A 16,148-nucleotide genomic window follows, 5' to 3' on the forward strand; every position below is an offset into this window, starting at 1 on the left:
ATAAGTTTTTAAATTTTTTATTCACGAAAATTAACCACTATCGATGGTAATCAAATTTAAATTTATGGTCTATACGTCGCAAAAGGAAATATTGCTGTTTTTGATTTTTAGATACGAATATTGATCTTTATATTTTTTTCAGCCACCCATAAATTAATAGCTCAAAATTTAGCTGATTTCATTTTATTTGAAGATATAATATGTGGGATTAAATTTTGAGGTCGTAGTTGACTCGAGGGTGCAATAATTAAATTATCGAAATTTGATCATGCCATCAATCATTCAAAATAAAAATGACAAAATTCCATGTATTGAGTCCAAAATTTTCAAAGAGTTGTCTTCTTTGTGATTATTGTATTTTCAATTGCAAAGTAGATTACGATAAATATTGGTACAGTAGAATTTCATTTCATAATTTTGTTTAGTGAATTATACTTCATAATTAGATATAAAATCGATATTAAGATGCATCTCGAACAAAATTTCCAATTACTCACGAATTTAAGATATATACTATTCATTTGCTAATTAAAATTATTGATGTAGTGACGAAATCATAAGGCCCTTAATTGGAGGGTTATTGATATTTTTTCTTTTCTTCTAATAAAATCAGTAAATTTCAAGATATTTTATAAATTGCATGAAAAATAATTTCGAAATCCGAATCGAAATTTTAAAAACACAGTTTCCATCTCTATTTTGTCTGGTCTATGTGTTTGTGTGAATGGAGAGATTCTGTCGAGATGTAAAGTAACTAATAATAGTAATTTAAATCTAAGTGAGTTGGTCAATAGTAGCTTTTTACATTGGTAAATTAATGTCTTCAATTTATAATCAGAATATTTTGATGTTGAATAGCCTAAAAGAAGCTTCAAATTATTTAAAATTTGGGAAGTATGGCTGCACCAAAAGCACCATTGATCATTATAGTGTAGCCCAACTTTGACCTTTAGTCAAGTTTATGCGGTTATCAAAGCATAATTAGAATTAATTAGGGAGAATTTAACTGGCAGCCTGGCACGTATAGTATTATTAATTTATTATGGAAATGTACACCAACTTCATTTAAAATTGTTCCACATACCAAACATATCACACTAGTAGTAATTTTTACAAGAAAAAACAAAGATAAAATATTTGAAGGTTAATTGTTGAATAGATTTCAGTCCATCTTATTGAAATACTACAACAACAATGTCAGCGTAACAAATTTAACACTAAACGATTTCTAGCCACTAAGAATAATTAACATAAATATTTTTAAATGGCTAATCCGAAGTCTTTTTGTGCGTACATTTTTGTATTTGAATTTTAACTGAAATTTGGCCCAATATTTGATTGGGCTTCACACTCGTTTTAGGTCCAATTAAATAATTCAGAAATAGTGTAATTGTTGCCCAATGCAAATACTACCAATATTACTATTGCCCATTACCAGAAAAAGAAAAAAGTACAGAATGAGCAGAGAATGAAGAAACTCAATCAACTATCATGGAAGAGGTAAGCATGGAAACTCGGGCAATTATTATCATGGACAGAGGCAAACATAGAATCAAGAAAAGAGGAGAAAATTTGAGACAAGCAACAAAGGAGAAAGCTCACAAGAGAGAAACGGAATTGGTTGAATTGAAGCTCTTTCTCAGAGAGAGAACGACTAAAGCACTGAAGCTCCTGAGAGAGAAGACGCATAAGCTACCAGCTATCCAACCATGGCCACGCCTCCTCACCTTGATCCAGGTAACAGCTCTTCTTTTTAGTGGAGTATTGAATTTTGTTTATCGTTTCTGGGTTAAAAACGCGAAGCAAACGAGAGGAGGTTGTGTAATCGGAGCGTAGACTTCCATCCGTTGCGGTAATTTCACCGACCGGTGCCACAGGCGGCGGAATTTCTGACGAGGCGGAGCTAGGGTTTCTAGAAAAGGGGGAAGTAAAAGGCTATCAACATAAAATCGGAATCCGAGAACTTATTATCTAAGTACTCACTTGTTTGAGAAATGATTTGTGGCGTGATTGTGTTTTTTGAGCAACGCATGAATTCTCATATGAAAATTGATTATCAACAAAAATTGACACTTATGATGCAAGTAGGATGGAGATAAACATTTCCCAGAGGAAGGAAAAATTGCAATCAACATCATCTCGTGCACCAGTGAGAAAAGCTGAGAGAAAATACAATATATGATTAGTTGTTTTTCCTTTGCAAATTCCAACATCTTTACAGTTTTCTTTTCCTTGATTCAGTGTGTTCTATAGTTCTATGGATCATCTACTGATGTGAAATATGTTTAATCAGCTGGTGGGAGAAAAGGACTTGAAGGCGAGAAAATTAAGCGAATTTTTGACATGGAAATAGTGTATCTCAGTGCTGAAGAGATGAGACGGAAAACAGAGGAGTCTGAACGGAGAGCAATTCGGGATCAGGATACTCAACTAAAAAAACTCGAAGGAATCATAAAATCCCTTATTCACAGACCTGACAGTGTACATCTACGTGTTTCAAATTCATTAGTATATATCTGTCTATTAGTGTATTGTAGATTAAATTTAATTTTAACTCCTCAATTATTGTTTTAGGGAATGCCAAAGTTGGAGTTGTTGCAGTACTATTTCGAGCTAATTCATGAAAAGATTAATCTTTCAATGATGTTGAATGATGATGTGTTTGGCAAGAAATATAAGATTTTTATATTTCTTGAGGATGTCAATAAATTTTGTCTACTAGAGCCAATTCCAGATTGCTGTATAATTTCCTACATGTGGTAAGTCTTTTATTTACTTGATTGGACTAGTAGTGTAGGTGCTATTGCATGTATTATATTGTCTAATTTGTTGGTGATATTGGTAGGTACCTTCACAGGGAAATGAAAAAAGAAAACATGCTCCATAAATTTCGATTTGTGAATCCAAATAACATCTCAAACAGGTTAACCAGAAATCAAAGAGCCCGTTCTTTAGCTGATAGGTTGATTGGGGCATCAGCAGATCAACTTGTGTTGGCACCGTGTAATGTAGGGTAAGTAAGGTATCGGAGTACATTTTCAAATTTATATGGGTAGAGCCGTACAGGAAACAAAAATCAGTTTGGGGGGACTTCACCTTACACCGGCCCTCCTCGGGCCAACCCCTGATTACAGCTCACTTTCATATTCATTTGGATATTTATAATTTGAGTGTTGCAAATCATTTTGTAGTTTTCATTGGATTCTCACGGTCATCCAACCGTACACCAAGACTGTTTTTTGGTTTGATCCTCTTAGCCATCGCATTCGTCATAATGCTTGGAAAGATGCTGTGGATGAGTAAGTTTTGTTAAACCTTTCCTGCATTTTTATTTAGTCAGTCAATGATATACTAATTTTTCTCAAATTTGTAAATCCATGCAGCGCCTTATCGATGTTTAGTTCATCCAAAGGAGAGAATGAAAAAAAATCTCCAACTTGGGTGGTTGTAAAAGTATGGATGTATCTTTGAATTTATTTGAATACAAGGATACATAGTATTCATTTTACTATTCTATTAGCCGCACTAATGCATGATTTATAACATAGGCTCCTCGCCAACCAGATTCGAAGCAATGTGGATTCTACATAATGCAGTATATGAGAGAAATCATCAGAACTTGTAGATATCCCGGTTCAATTTCTCTACAAACAATGGTACAGTAATGTGCATAGAGTTCTTCTCATCTTATATTGTTGTGAGCTTTGCTTAGAGTTCGTCACATCTTGTATTTTTGTGAGCTTTCTTGGCTTATTATCAAATGCTTCTGTCATCCAGAAACTAAATGTCACTTTACTAAAGTTAACACATTATATGACCTGAACCCACAGTTATTAAAATTAGTTATACTGGGTCAAAATTCATTTTTAGGCAGATGTCTCTTTCAAGCATAAGTCTACTGATCAAGTTTTTTGTATTTTATGTTGCAAACTAATTACTTAGTAGTTTGATTAATACATTAGATGTGTGTGTGTGTGTGTGCGCATTTTATAGTTTACCGGACGCAGTTATTCTACGAGTGAAATTGATGAAATGCGATCAGAGTGGGCAGACGGCATGCTTGACCAGTTTCGTTTGCCAACGGACCAGGTATTATTTATGATATAAATCAATCATTAGTTTCAATGTTACAATTTCTGCTCCTACTTCTTCTCCATAGCAGCAGGCCGCATCTCCTATTCAGTCCAGAACTCCTATTTCAGCAGCAATGACTGATGCCACCACTACTTTTCCAACTGTTTTGACTCAGCCAACGACAGCTCGCCCCACTCGCTCCATCAAGAAACCATCTTATCTTAAAAATTACATCTGAACTATTGTTATCTTGTTATCGATTAGGATTTCCTAGTTTTTGTCAAGTTGCTATTAATGCTTATGGTGGTTTGTTTCATAGGATAGGATTTGCTTTTGAGGTTGTTATTTCTCCACTATAAATAGTGGTTTGGGCATTGTAGTTGATATCAGAAAATTAATGCATTCATTCAGTTAAATTTCATTTCTCCTTGTGTGTTTCCACCATTTGGACCAAGAAGTTGCTCAAAATACTCTAACATTCAACTTATATACTTGTTCAGTTTTTTCATAATGTGTTTTTATTGAAAACGAGAGAATTGAATCATTTTGTTTCTATTAATAGGTTTCATAGTCTTTTGGTTAGTTATTTTGGTTATTTTTTGTTTTGAGAAGATTCAGAAGCAGCAGTCACAGTTTGGACTTTGGAGTGAATGGGGACATTTTTATCTAGTTAAGAAAGAGGAAAGTTGTGTATATCTTAAAAATGTATGGGTTTAGCTCAGTTCTATTTGGAACAGCAAGATTGCTCTTTCAATATTCATATGCATTGTGCTAGTTTGAATCAGGTACAAAAAAAACTTTAAATTATGTCGAGCGACAATTATTCCAAAACTCGATATATGTTCTGTTATTTGTAGAATATTTTGAGTCTAATTATAATTTACTCCATAAGTTTTTAAACATTTTAGTCACGAAAATTATCCACTATACTATTTGAACAACCCATGGTAATTAAATTTTAAATTTATGGTCTCTACGTCGCAAAAGGAAATGCTGTTTTTGATTTTTAGATACGAAAAAACGAAATGGTATTTTAGATGCAAAAATTGATCTTTATATTTTTTCAGTCACCCATAAATTAATATCTAATATGAAGATATAATTAGGGCTGCAAATTTAATCCGCGGGTTTCGGGTCTACTCGACCCCGACCCAATACCTGATGGGTTTTGGGTAACCGAAACCCGAAAGTATGGGTTCGGGTACGGGTTTGGGTAGTTAATGTTAGGATTTTTCGGATTTAGGGTACCGAAACTCGTATTAGGGTACCCGACTAATACCCGATTAAACCCGATTAATTATGTATTTGTGATAAATATTTAAGTTCTTACTTGTTATCTTTGAAAATATATAGTTATGCTTTCTCCATTTTATTTACATGTTCATTTAATATCTTAAAAAATTATTTTTAATCTCTTTTATGTTTCAATGTATGCCAAAAGAATTTTTATTTTAATGTCTATTTTATATATTTAGTCATAGAATCATAATCTAGATAAAGCAAAAACATTAGAAATTTAGAATTGAAGTTTAGACTTTTAATAATAGTCAATAAATAGTAGTATTGTGTTATTTTTAATAATTTCTATTCTCATCACAATATAATTTATATAAAAGAATAAATTTGAAATATACTAACTTCGGGTTTATGGGTACCCGATTAGTTGGGTTCGGGTACCCGCATCGGGTATTAGGGTACCCGAATTCACATACAGGGTCGGGTATTGGGTATGCAATTTTTGAAATTTCGGGTTCGAGTACCCGAATTTTCGGATTTGGATACCCGCGGATACCTGAATTTACAGGCCTAGATATAGTAGTTTGGATATCCGAGGATACCTGAATTTACAGGCCTAGATATAGTGGTTTGGATATCCGAGGGTACCTGAATTTACAGGCCCTAGATATAATATGTTGGATTAAATTTTGAGGTAGAAGTTGACTCGAGGGTGCAATAATTAAGTTATCGAAGTTTAGATCATGCCATCAATCATTCAAAATAAAAATGACAAAATTCCATGTATTGAGTCCAAAATTTTCAAAGAGTTGTCTTCTTTGTGATTATTGTATTTTCAATTGCAAAGTAGAGGCATTATCTTCGCCTGATACGATAAATATTGGTATAGTAGAAATTCATTTCATAATTTTGTTTAGTGAATTATACTTCATAATTAGATATAAAATCGATATTAAGATGCATCTCGAACAAAATTTCCAATTACTCACGAATTTAAGATATATCCTATTCATTTGCTAATTAAAATTATTGATGTAGTGACGAAATCATAAGGCCCTTAATTGGAGGGTTATTGATATTTTTTCTTTTCTTCTAATAAAATAAGTAAATTTCAAGATATTTTATAAATTGCATGAAAAATAATTTCGAAATCCGAATCGAAATTTTAAAAACATAGTTTCCATCTCTATTTTGTCTGGTCTATGTGTTTGTGTGAATGGAGAGATTCTGACGAGATGTAAAGTAACTAATAATAGTAATTTAAATCTAAGTGAGTTAGTGTAGCTTTTTACATTGGTAAATTAATTTCTTCAATTCATAATCAGAATATTTTGATGTTGAATGGCCGAGAAGTTTCAAATTGTTTAAACTTTGGGAAATATGGCTGAACCAAAAGCACCATTGATCATTATAGTGTAGCCCAACTTTGACCTTTAGTCAAGTTTATGCGGTTATGAAAGCATAGTTAGAATTAATTACAGAGAATTTAACTGGCACATAAAGTAATATATAGTATTGTGGATTGGAAATGTACACCAACTTCATTTGAAATTGTTCCACTTTACATAACAAACATAATGCTAGTAGTAATTTAACAAACTTTAAAATATTTTTAAAATGGCTTAGCCAATATTACTATTGACAATTCTTTTTGTGCGTGATTGGGCTTCACAGTTGTTTTAGGTCCATTGAAAAATTTCAGATATAGTGTAATTGTTGCAAAAAGCAAATACCAATAAAGAGAACCAAAGCTGAGAATCTCGACAGAAAAAGAAGAGTGAACTTCAAAAATGTCCCTGCACTATGGGTTTATCTCGAAAATGGTCTCTGGACTTTAAAAATATCACCAGTAGTCCCTGGACTAAGAGTTAATATCAAAACGATATTTTGAGACGAAAATGCCCTTTTGAGGGGTTTTGGGGTTTTGGGCAATTTGGTCTTTTTACACTTTTAACATTTTAAATCTGATATTATTTTAGTTATGTACTAAATCTGATATTATTTCAAAATTATCATTCTTCTTCCCTTTTGTCATCCTTCACTTAGTTTCTTTATTTCAATATTAGATTTAATTTTACAAAATTAAATTTTAAATTTCAGTTTTTAAATATCAATAAATTTTTTTAATTACTGTAAAAACCGATCATTGAGTGCGCCAAGAATCGTTTCTTGGAAATTACTGTATAATTGAACCCAAGTAAATAGTTTGGATTTTGTAGTGTTATAAAAACTAATTACTTCTTGCTTTATGTTTAATAAATAAAAATATACATCTATTTACGTAAGTATACTTTCTTTCGTTATTTTTTTTTCTATTGTTGTTTCTGTTTTGAACTGCTCAGCAATGAAATAGAAGATCATTTAGGCATTAGAAGCTGAGCGCGTGGGATGGGGCCCTGCAGCAGGCGGGAGAGGTCGCTTGTGGGGTTATTTGAAGAGGTGGAGTGACTGAGTCGAGGATGATGGAGACAGAGTGAACGACGTCGCTTGAGGCAATGCATAGTCGGGCGAGTATCGGATAATAATCTTTCATTGTTGATTTTAAGTTTAAACAATGGTGAAAAACATTCATAACAATAATGAGGCAATTCGAACAAATTATGATTTGTTCTGCCATTTTAAAAATGAGTAGAGATACTCCTATATGTTACATAGATGTTGGATAGTTTTAAAGCAAAAATTTGTAAAGTAGGAAAAACTAAATAGATAGATAAACTGATAAAGTAATTGAAACAATGTTAAGAAATAATAAGATCAACATTATTACTAGTGTACAGTAAATCTACAACATTGCATCCATTATAAAAATGCAATTACAACATCATCGAATATTTTTGTCATAATGTTGTTATGTTTTACATTTAATGGATGTTTGTTGCATATTTAAATGTATAAGTAACTTAACAAAGTCTAAGTCTTTGTTTTAGTAGACCAGTTGTGGGCGTCGTTCACTTTAAGGTAACACGGTCAGTTCTAAACAAAGAAAAAGAATAATTTCACAACCTAGACAGGCTTAGACTACCTATCGTGAAAGGTTGCAATGTCAGTCTGATTATTTCTAAGCCTTACTGAAATAAGATGACATTGGTGTGGTATAGCACTGAATGGATCTAACAGCGAGACAGTCTTTATGCTATCTACTGAAAGACGAGGTCTCGTAAATTATTTCTCAATCAATGTACGTTAGCATTGAGCATACGGTATTGATTATGCACTACTTTGACTTACCAAATGGTGCGGGTTTTTCGCAACCCAATAAGCCTGGTATATTGGGTAGTGGTGATTAATATCTAGCGGTGCTAGGATTGCTATTATGTTGAATCGTGCGCGAGGTGAGTCTCGTTTGATAACATCCTCAAGAGAAGCTTGAAATAAGGTTTTATTATTCCTAACCTAGCTAGTTGGAGTTTAATTACTCTATGAATAATAAATAAGATTTTCTTGCTGAGTCCTCTCTTGGAATAAATAAGATATTAATTAATTAAGTCCATAGCAGACAATGATTAATTAATGGATGTTTCTATCTTAAGCGCGGGAAATAAATATAAAGTATTGGAAACCCGAAGTACTTGTAATTTCGGATTTGGATGGGAAGTGCAGTATTACTTCTGTAGTGGCTGCTCGTAATATTCCAATTTTAAGTTTATATTAAATTGGATTTAATTTAATTAGTAAAAAGCTAATTGGAGGAGCCCATATCCAAAGCCTTCCATAGATCCCTGACTGGGCCCAATATGTGACTTATTATAAATAGGAGAATAAAGGAGACAGAAAATACACTTGTTTTTCTCTCAAAATTTTCGGCCCCCCTACTCCTAGTAGAGGTCGAATTTTTCTCCTCCGTGGGAAAGGATTTCTGTCTTCTCTATTTAAGTCCTTGTGCGCTGGTGAGATCAGCCCACCCTGATATCAGTTCACAGTCCGGGAACCAGTCAGAAGATCCGTGGTTTTGTACTAAAGATTTTCACGTGGAGAAGAAGCTAGCCATCTTCGATTCTTTGGAGAATCATCAAGGTATAATGGCTAAACCTTAGAAAAGCATGTTTTAGGTTTCAATTGATTTAAAGCATGTTATTATTCGAGTTATGAGCATGATACATGTGATAATTACGCGAATAGAATTTGTCTAAATAATCCGCTAAATAGATATGAATTATCTGTAATTGATTTATGTGTGCGTTTCCGCTGCCAACCCCTTCAGTATTTACATACGCTGACCGAGAGAAAACCTGCACTTTCACCCCTCTTATACAATTGTTTGTCTTCGCCCGACACGTTAGTTGTTTGATTAAGCATTGGGGTATGGGGATCCTAGATCCATAGCATTTATCTCTTGTTATCATTTTCGTTCATTATCAATTCCTATTCATTGTATTGTTGTTATTGAATTCCTATTATCAATCGACCGTCGTGCTTATTTCGTCGTTATATTGATGTTGTTGCTAGTTGTGTTTGATTGCGTTGTTTGGAGTTGTTGTTGTGTGGATCTAAGCTATGATCCTAACTAATCTGAGCTTGAAAGTTACAATTAATTAAGTTTCTTAATTGTAATAAGGGATTTTGTTAATCATTTTTTAAATAGAATTAAAACCCCTAATTTTTACTATAAAAGGAAACGTCTCACTTAACTTGGGACAATTGAAAAAGGAATACGCTTAGCTTATGCTGGGACGGAGGAGTATATAGCAAATGCCAAGAGGATCATCTTGATCACTTGAGGGTGGTGCTGGAATTAATGAGGGAACATTCCTTGTTAGCCAAGAGGTCAAAATGTTTGTTTGGAGGCAGAGAAGTGGATTACTTGGGCCTCATTATAACAGGAAAAGGAGTTGCTATGGATAATAAGAAGATTGGGGCAGTGAGAGATTGGCCGCAGCACATAACTACTAAGCAATGAGGAGTTTCTTGGGGTTGACTGGGTAGTATAGGAGATTTGTGCAAGGGTATGGTGCTATATCAAAGCCTCTAGTGGAAATAATCAAGAAGCTTTAAGTGGACAGAAGCAGCACATGAAGCATCTGAGAAGTTAAAATTAGCTATTAGCTCAACTCCTGTTCTAGCTCTACCTGATTTCTCTAAGGAGTTTGTAGTGGAAACTGATGCCTCAGGAGTGGGCATAGGAGTTGTATTGATGCAAGAGGGTCATCCAATAGCTTACATTAGGAAGGTTTTATCACCAAAATACCAAAGTCTATCTGTATATGAAAAAGAGCTATTGGCTATCTTGTTGGCTTTCAAGAAATGGTATCATTACCTCCGGTGCAAAAAGTTTGTGATAGTAACTGATCACCAAAGCCTGAAGTATCTTATGGACTAGAAACTAACAACACCTACACAACAAGCTTGGATGTCTTAGTTGATGTATGAAGCCTGCTTTTAGTTTGCTAAGTACTGTGTGCACATAAAGAAATAACAAGTCTCCTAGGTCCAGCGAATCCACTAGATCACAAGGTCTAGGAACTCACGGATCGTTGGAAGATCTCGGTCGTCGGACACACAAAATATCGCTTCAAAAACCCTCAACCACGTATACTAAAATTAGCACAGGGAAGTAGGGATCGATCCCACAGAGATGAGTGCGTAATAAAGCATGCTCAAGGATTCGGGACTATTTTTGGGTTGAGGAAATTAAACTAACTTGGAGTGAAATCGGCTACGCTAACAACTAGATCTAGGCAAAACAGAAATCATGCATGAAAACTGGAAAACGAGACAATCACTAGATCTAAAAAACTATTTCCTAAATTACCCAGACCTGGGAAATAAACTGACGGTGGGGACCATTTGCTGAAAAGGTAAAGTACGGATGAAAAGCTGGAAAACAACTAACTAAAGTACTAACTAACAGCGACATCATCTTCTCCAATCAATTTGCATAAAATTTCAGTAGAAACAGAGATGGAACGTGAATCGGAAACGAAGCAGACTGAATTTAAGGCAATTTAACGAAGAACAATTAAAAACTAAGCAGATCTATGGCTACTAGACGGAGTAAAATGAAAAGAGAGCAAAAGAGTTCGAAATCCATGCACAACTTGATTCCCATGTTCAGATCCAACCTCTGAATGCTAAATTCACTCCGTATCCAAGCATCCGACACAAACTCCGACCAAAAGTATATCTATAGCTACAGATTCGACAAACAACCACCGATCATCAACAACAATTCAGATCCATAACCTCTTTCCCAGATCAAGCACAGAATTATCCAAAACAGAGAATACATTCAACTGCCGAAATAAAACCTCAAACAAAACTCAGAATCGTAAATCAACACAAGATAAACACCAACATGCCATAAACTAAATGCATAGATAACCGATAAGTAGCAACAACCAAATCGACTTCCAAAACAGTGAAGTTTGACGGAATAAAAGTACGAAAAGCTGAATGAAAATAGATTGTTTCTTCCCTCCGAGAGGACGGTGTTACCACTGACTTTCGCCGAAGATGAATCCCTTAGAAACCCTAAACTATCCCAGAATTCCCATTTCCCAAGTGTGTGTGTGAGTGTGTTAGCTAAGAGGAAAAATCATGTCTCTGGCGTGTGCTGTATGCTCCTTTATTTATAGGCGTTGAAGTGGGTCCAACGAGGTATGAATAGTCTTTGTTGCCCTCAGCTATTGACTTCCTTCTTCTAACCATTTTTTTTTTCTCTTCAATTCTGCTCACTTTCCCTCATTTTCCTTCGCTAGTCCATTGCCTCCAGCTTTTCCTGGATCTAGTGTCTCCTTCACACACCTGGCTTAAAAACTGCGTTAGACCCAACAAAATAAAGTGTTTTTCACCACAAAACCGATGCATGAAATTAGCCTTATCAAACTGCTCACACTTAAACCATACTTGTCCTCAAGTATAAAGACAAGAAAAAGAATAAGGCGAATTTCAAAGCACGGTTATCCCCTGACCGACTCTTTAGACTCTAGACAGACTCCTAGACCTAGATATAACTGACGCACAAATAACAAACACTTAAAATAAAAACACATAGACACATATGCATGAACTAGCTTCAACCTTTAGGCAACCGTCCCCACAAGATTAAGGTCAATCCAACAGGCTGCACTTCTCCAAATTGGCCCCTTCCCTTCTTCTACCTAATCAATCTGTCAGTTCGTCAAGATAGCCTTTTACTTCCCCAATTGTTGGATTCACTCGATCACTCATTCGTCACCAGGGATGTTAGGACCGATTCTCTCATAAGTTATTGCCATACCACTGAAGCGTCGGGTTAATAGAGTTTTCTCCTTTTTATACTTCTTTCTCCCTTTTTTTATTGGGTCAGGTTACTATTGTTTCCTGCCCTTAGACATATTCCCTCTGGACTTCGTCCAGCTTATACCTCCTTTTTATTTTTCTTTTTCATCATTTTTTTTTCTCTCTGGACTTCGTCCTGCTTATTCCTCCATTTCCCTCTTCTCTCCTCTGGACTTCGTCCAGCTTATAACTCTTTCACCTGGACTTCGTCCAGCTTATACCTTCATAACCCAATTCCCCTTTTTTTCTCCGTCATGACTCTTCTCCCTAAGCATTCAGTGGCGGCCCCTTTACATGTGTTAGCTCAAAGTTATTTAAGGCTTATAACTCATTCTTATAGTGGGGCTTCACAACTAAGTAAGCTAAGACATCCTCTATCGTTCTTACTTCGTCCAGATTGACTTGGCTTATTAAAGGAAAAGGCTTCTAAGTTGAAATACATCATATCTTCAATTACTTTCACTAAGGAGATCATGCCATATTTATTCACCAGCTCATGCGAAGCAAACAAAACCTAGACTTAACAACTCATAACATGCTGACAACTATACGCATTGTTTATGCGTTTGAGGATTTGGTGTAAATAGTTTAATTTCTGTCATTTTGTTTTTCTTGACAGTTTATGAACACGGGCTTCCATTCTGGAAGTTGGGCTAGTTCATCTGGGTCAGGAAACGCCCGATACAAGTGGCAAGTCAAGGAGTCTACGTCCACCGTCACTACCAGATCAGGGTTAAGGACAGTAGACCCGTTTCCGTTCGAATCAGAAAGTGAGAAGGAGTGGAACTCGTCAGGAGGAGAGGACCCGAAGTCATCAACAGAAATAGAGCATTCCGAGAGTGAGGAGGAGGAAGACGTGAATATGGCACATTTAGTGGATCCCGATCCGGAGATAGGTTCACTCACCGCGCATCTAGACGGTGAGCCCGCCCATGCCATAGTCTCAAACCCGCGCCGGAGGTCTATCGATATCAAGACATATGTGCTCGGGGTTTTGCCCACATTCTCTGGACGAAGGAACGAATGTCCTTACGAATTCCTAAACGAGTTTAGTAAGCTGTGCAGCATTCAAAAGAGGCCCAACGAGGCGACTGAGGAGGACTACCGCTTGCGTGCAGTCCCATTTGCCCTCAAGGGGGAGGCTAATACTTGGCTGTTGAGGCTCCCACCAGACTCGATCAACACATGGAAGGACTTCAAGCTGGAGTTTTTGGATTATTTTTTCCCGTCCAACAAGACAAACGCCTTGAAGAAGGAGATCCAGGAGTGCAAGCAAGAATATGATGAGTCTCTGAGCTCTTATTGGTCCCGGTTGAAGGGACTGTTGGATGCTTGTCCGAACCACAGGATGATCGAGGCAGAGACTTACTATCTGTTTTACGAAGGTACAAAACCTGAATCAAAAGACTTGATGAATTCCTCGAGCGGGGGAAATTTTACAAAGAATAAAGCAAGTACAGCCAGAGAAACTTTAGGAAGATTGATCGAGGCGAAGAAGGCCTATGATAACCCGCTGAGCATTTTGAGAAGGGGATCAGCCAATGCAGTAACAGAACAAGATGACAAGAAGGTGGAAGACATGATAGATAAATTGGAGAAAGCACTGCTGAATGCAATTGAGAAGTACAACCCTCGTGCTCCATCGAAAAATGAGAAACCCCCTGGTCCGGAGGAAAGGCAACTTCAGCCTTATTATGGTCAACCTTGTGAAGGGGAATGCCAAGCCCAGGCAAATTTAATGGGAAGCTGAAATCCGGATGGAAGTTGGAACCAAGGGAGACAAAGGGAGGCCCCATGGAGAGCTCACCCCAATTTTAGATGGACTGACAATGATCAAAGTCAGCCGCCCCCACTGTAGCTCACAAATTATGCACACCCTCCAGAGAGGCAGTCCAACTGGTCAGGGAAAAATCAAGATGGGCAACTGCAACTGGGGTACAGGAATCAGGATCATACTAATTGGGGAAACAGGAATCAGAACAATCCAGGGAACTCCTATGTGCCACCTCACCAGAGGAATAACCAAGGGAACTATCAGAATTCCCAACCAAATCACCAAGGGAATCAAGGGTCTAGCAACCAGTACAATAACCACCAAGAAAATCAGGGGAACTATCGACAAACCCAAGGACAGAACCAAGGTCAAGGATCAAATTCTAATCAATTCAACTCCAGGCCACAAAGGAGTCTGGATGACATGGTCCACGACCTAGTGAATTCACAACAGTTCATGCAGAATAACTTGCATTCCAACAACGACGTGGTGCACAAATTGCAAGACGCTCAATCGGAACACACAGCCGCCATGGACATGATGGCAAAACAGTTGTCCCAGATCGCGGTTTCTTTGAATGAGATGCGGGGAAATAAAGGAAAACTTCCTGCCACGGTCAAGCCACCTGACCGAGCAAACATTAGTCACATCACCTTGAGATTCGGGAGGGGCTATGAAGGACCGACGCTGGAAATCAACGAAGAAGTACCCGCGCAAGCAAGTAAAGGGAAGGAGAGGCAAGGAGATAGCCCTAGACCCAGAGAAGTTCCTGTTCAGGATGACCTCCAGAAAGGAGATTTAGGGGGATCTCTACCTCGATCAGCTGATCCATTTTTCCTAGATCCAGAGCCTGAGTTAGTAAGTAAAGAAGGAAGTAGGGAAGCTGGCGAACCCCCAGCTGGGAGTTCCACAAATGCGGTTAAGCGGGCAAAGCCGTTTCCACACTAAGGGGAACCAAAGCAAAGAAAAAGAAGGATGATACAATGGACCTCATGGAGATTTTTAGCAAGCTGGAAATCAACCTGCCTTTCTTGCAAGCCCTAAAGATGCCTGCCTTTAGCAAGTTCATCAAGGAATTCATAGCAGGGAAGACCAAGCCGGACGGAAAGATTGTGATCGGGGAGAACGTGTCTGCTGTGATACAAAAGAGAAGAATGCCTTCGAAATGCACAGACCCAGGTATGTTCACATTACCCATTTCTCTAGGGGATATCAAAGTCGAGCATGCTATGTGTGATCTAGGGGCGTCTATAAATGTTTTACCGCTTTCAATCTACAAGAAACTGACAGGGGTTAGGATGGTCGCCACTAAGGTGGTAATCCTGTTAGCAGATAGAACTTGCATCTGTCCTGAAGGTGTGTTACAAAATGTCATAGTCAAGGTGCATGATTTTCTATACCCTGCTGATTTCTATGTTATCAAAATGAATGATAATGAGTCTGCTGAGTCTAGTAGCGTGCTTTTAGGGAGACCATTCTTGCGCACTACTAAGACCATTATCGATGTCTTCGATGGAACAATTTGCTTGGATTATAATGGGAAAAATATACATTTAGCATAGATGAGGGAATGAAAAGACCATTGAATGTTGAGAATTTGTATGCTATAGATGTTATTAACCCCTTGGTCCAAGAATATCTTGAGACAGAATTGATACAGGAACAAATTGAAAACTCGGAGTTGAGCCATTTAATCGATCGAGAAGTTGTAGGGTGGTGTGCAACAATGAACACAATGGAATTGACAGATGAGGAACTAACAAAGGCCATCATGGAGTTTTGCAGAAATCCCGAGTCAGCTAAATCA

General features: G+C 36.8%; 1 protein-coding gene across 3 annotated transcripts; it reads left to right on the top strand.

Moving 5' to 3' along the window:
• The first annotated feature begins 1,427 nt into the window (after positions 1–1,427).
• LOC125191798 (uncharacterized) lies at positions 1,428–4,495 on the top strand. 3 transcript variants are annotated; one of them, XM_048089218.2, is made up of 9 exons: positions 1,428–1,737; positions 2,242–2,481; positions 2,575–2,759; positions 2,846–3,013; positions 3,192–3,299; positions 3,384–3,453; positions 3,549–3,656; positions 3,994–4,089; positions 4,160–4,495. In XM_048089218.2, the coding sequence occupies exons 2-9, from the start codon at positions 2,344–2,346 to the stop codon at positions 4,310–4,312; spliced, it is 1,026 nt and encodes a 341-aa protein (XP_047945175.2). In that variant the 5' UTR covers positions 1,428–1,737; positions 2,242–2,343; the 3' UTR covers positions 4,313–4,495. The 3 variants fall into 3 exon arrangements, with proteins under 3 accessions (XP_047945175.2, XP_047945172.2, XP_047945173.2); XM_048089215.2 differs by having other exon boundaries at positions 2,294–2,481; XM_048089216.2 differs by having other exon boundaries at positions 2,294–2,481; positions 4,163–4,495.
• The last annotated feature ends 11,653 nt before the right edge of the window (positions 4,496–16,148 follow it).

The sequence above is a fragment of the Salvia hispanica genome, chromosome 4, assembly GCF_029641045.1.
Source record: "Salvia hispanica isolate PSC_SH4W2 chromosome 4, Shi_PSC_v1, whole genome shotgun sequence".
Taxonomy (NCBI): domain Eukaryota; kingdom Viridiplantae; phylum Streptophyta; class Magnoliopsida; order Lamiales; family Lamiaceae; genus Salvia; species Salvia hispanica.

Excerpts from the sequence above, each read along its gene's own strand:
- LOC125191798 (XM_048089215.2), top strand. The coding sequence starts at position 1,710 with ATGGCCACGCCTCCTCACCTTGATCCAG. Across the intron at positions 2,760-2,845 it reads TGTATAATTTCCTACATGTG|GTACCTTCACAGGGAAATGA; the intron begins GTAAGTCTTTTA and ends TGATATTGGTAG. Across the intron at positions 4,090-4,159 it reads TTCGTTTGCCAACGGACCAG|CAGCAGGCCGCATCTCCTAT; the intron begins GTATTATTTATG and ends TCTTCTCCATAG.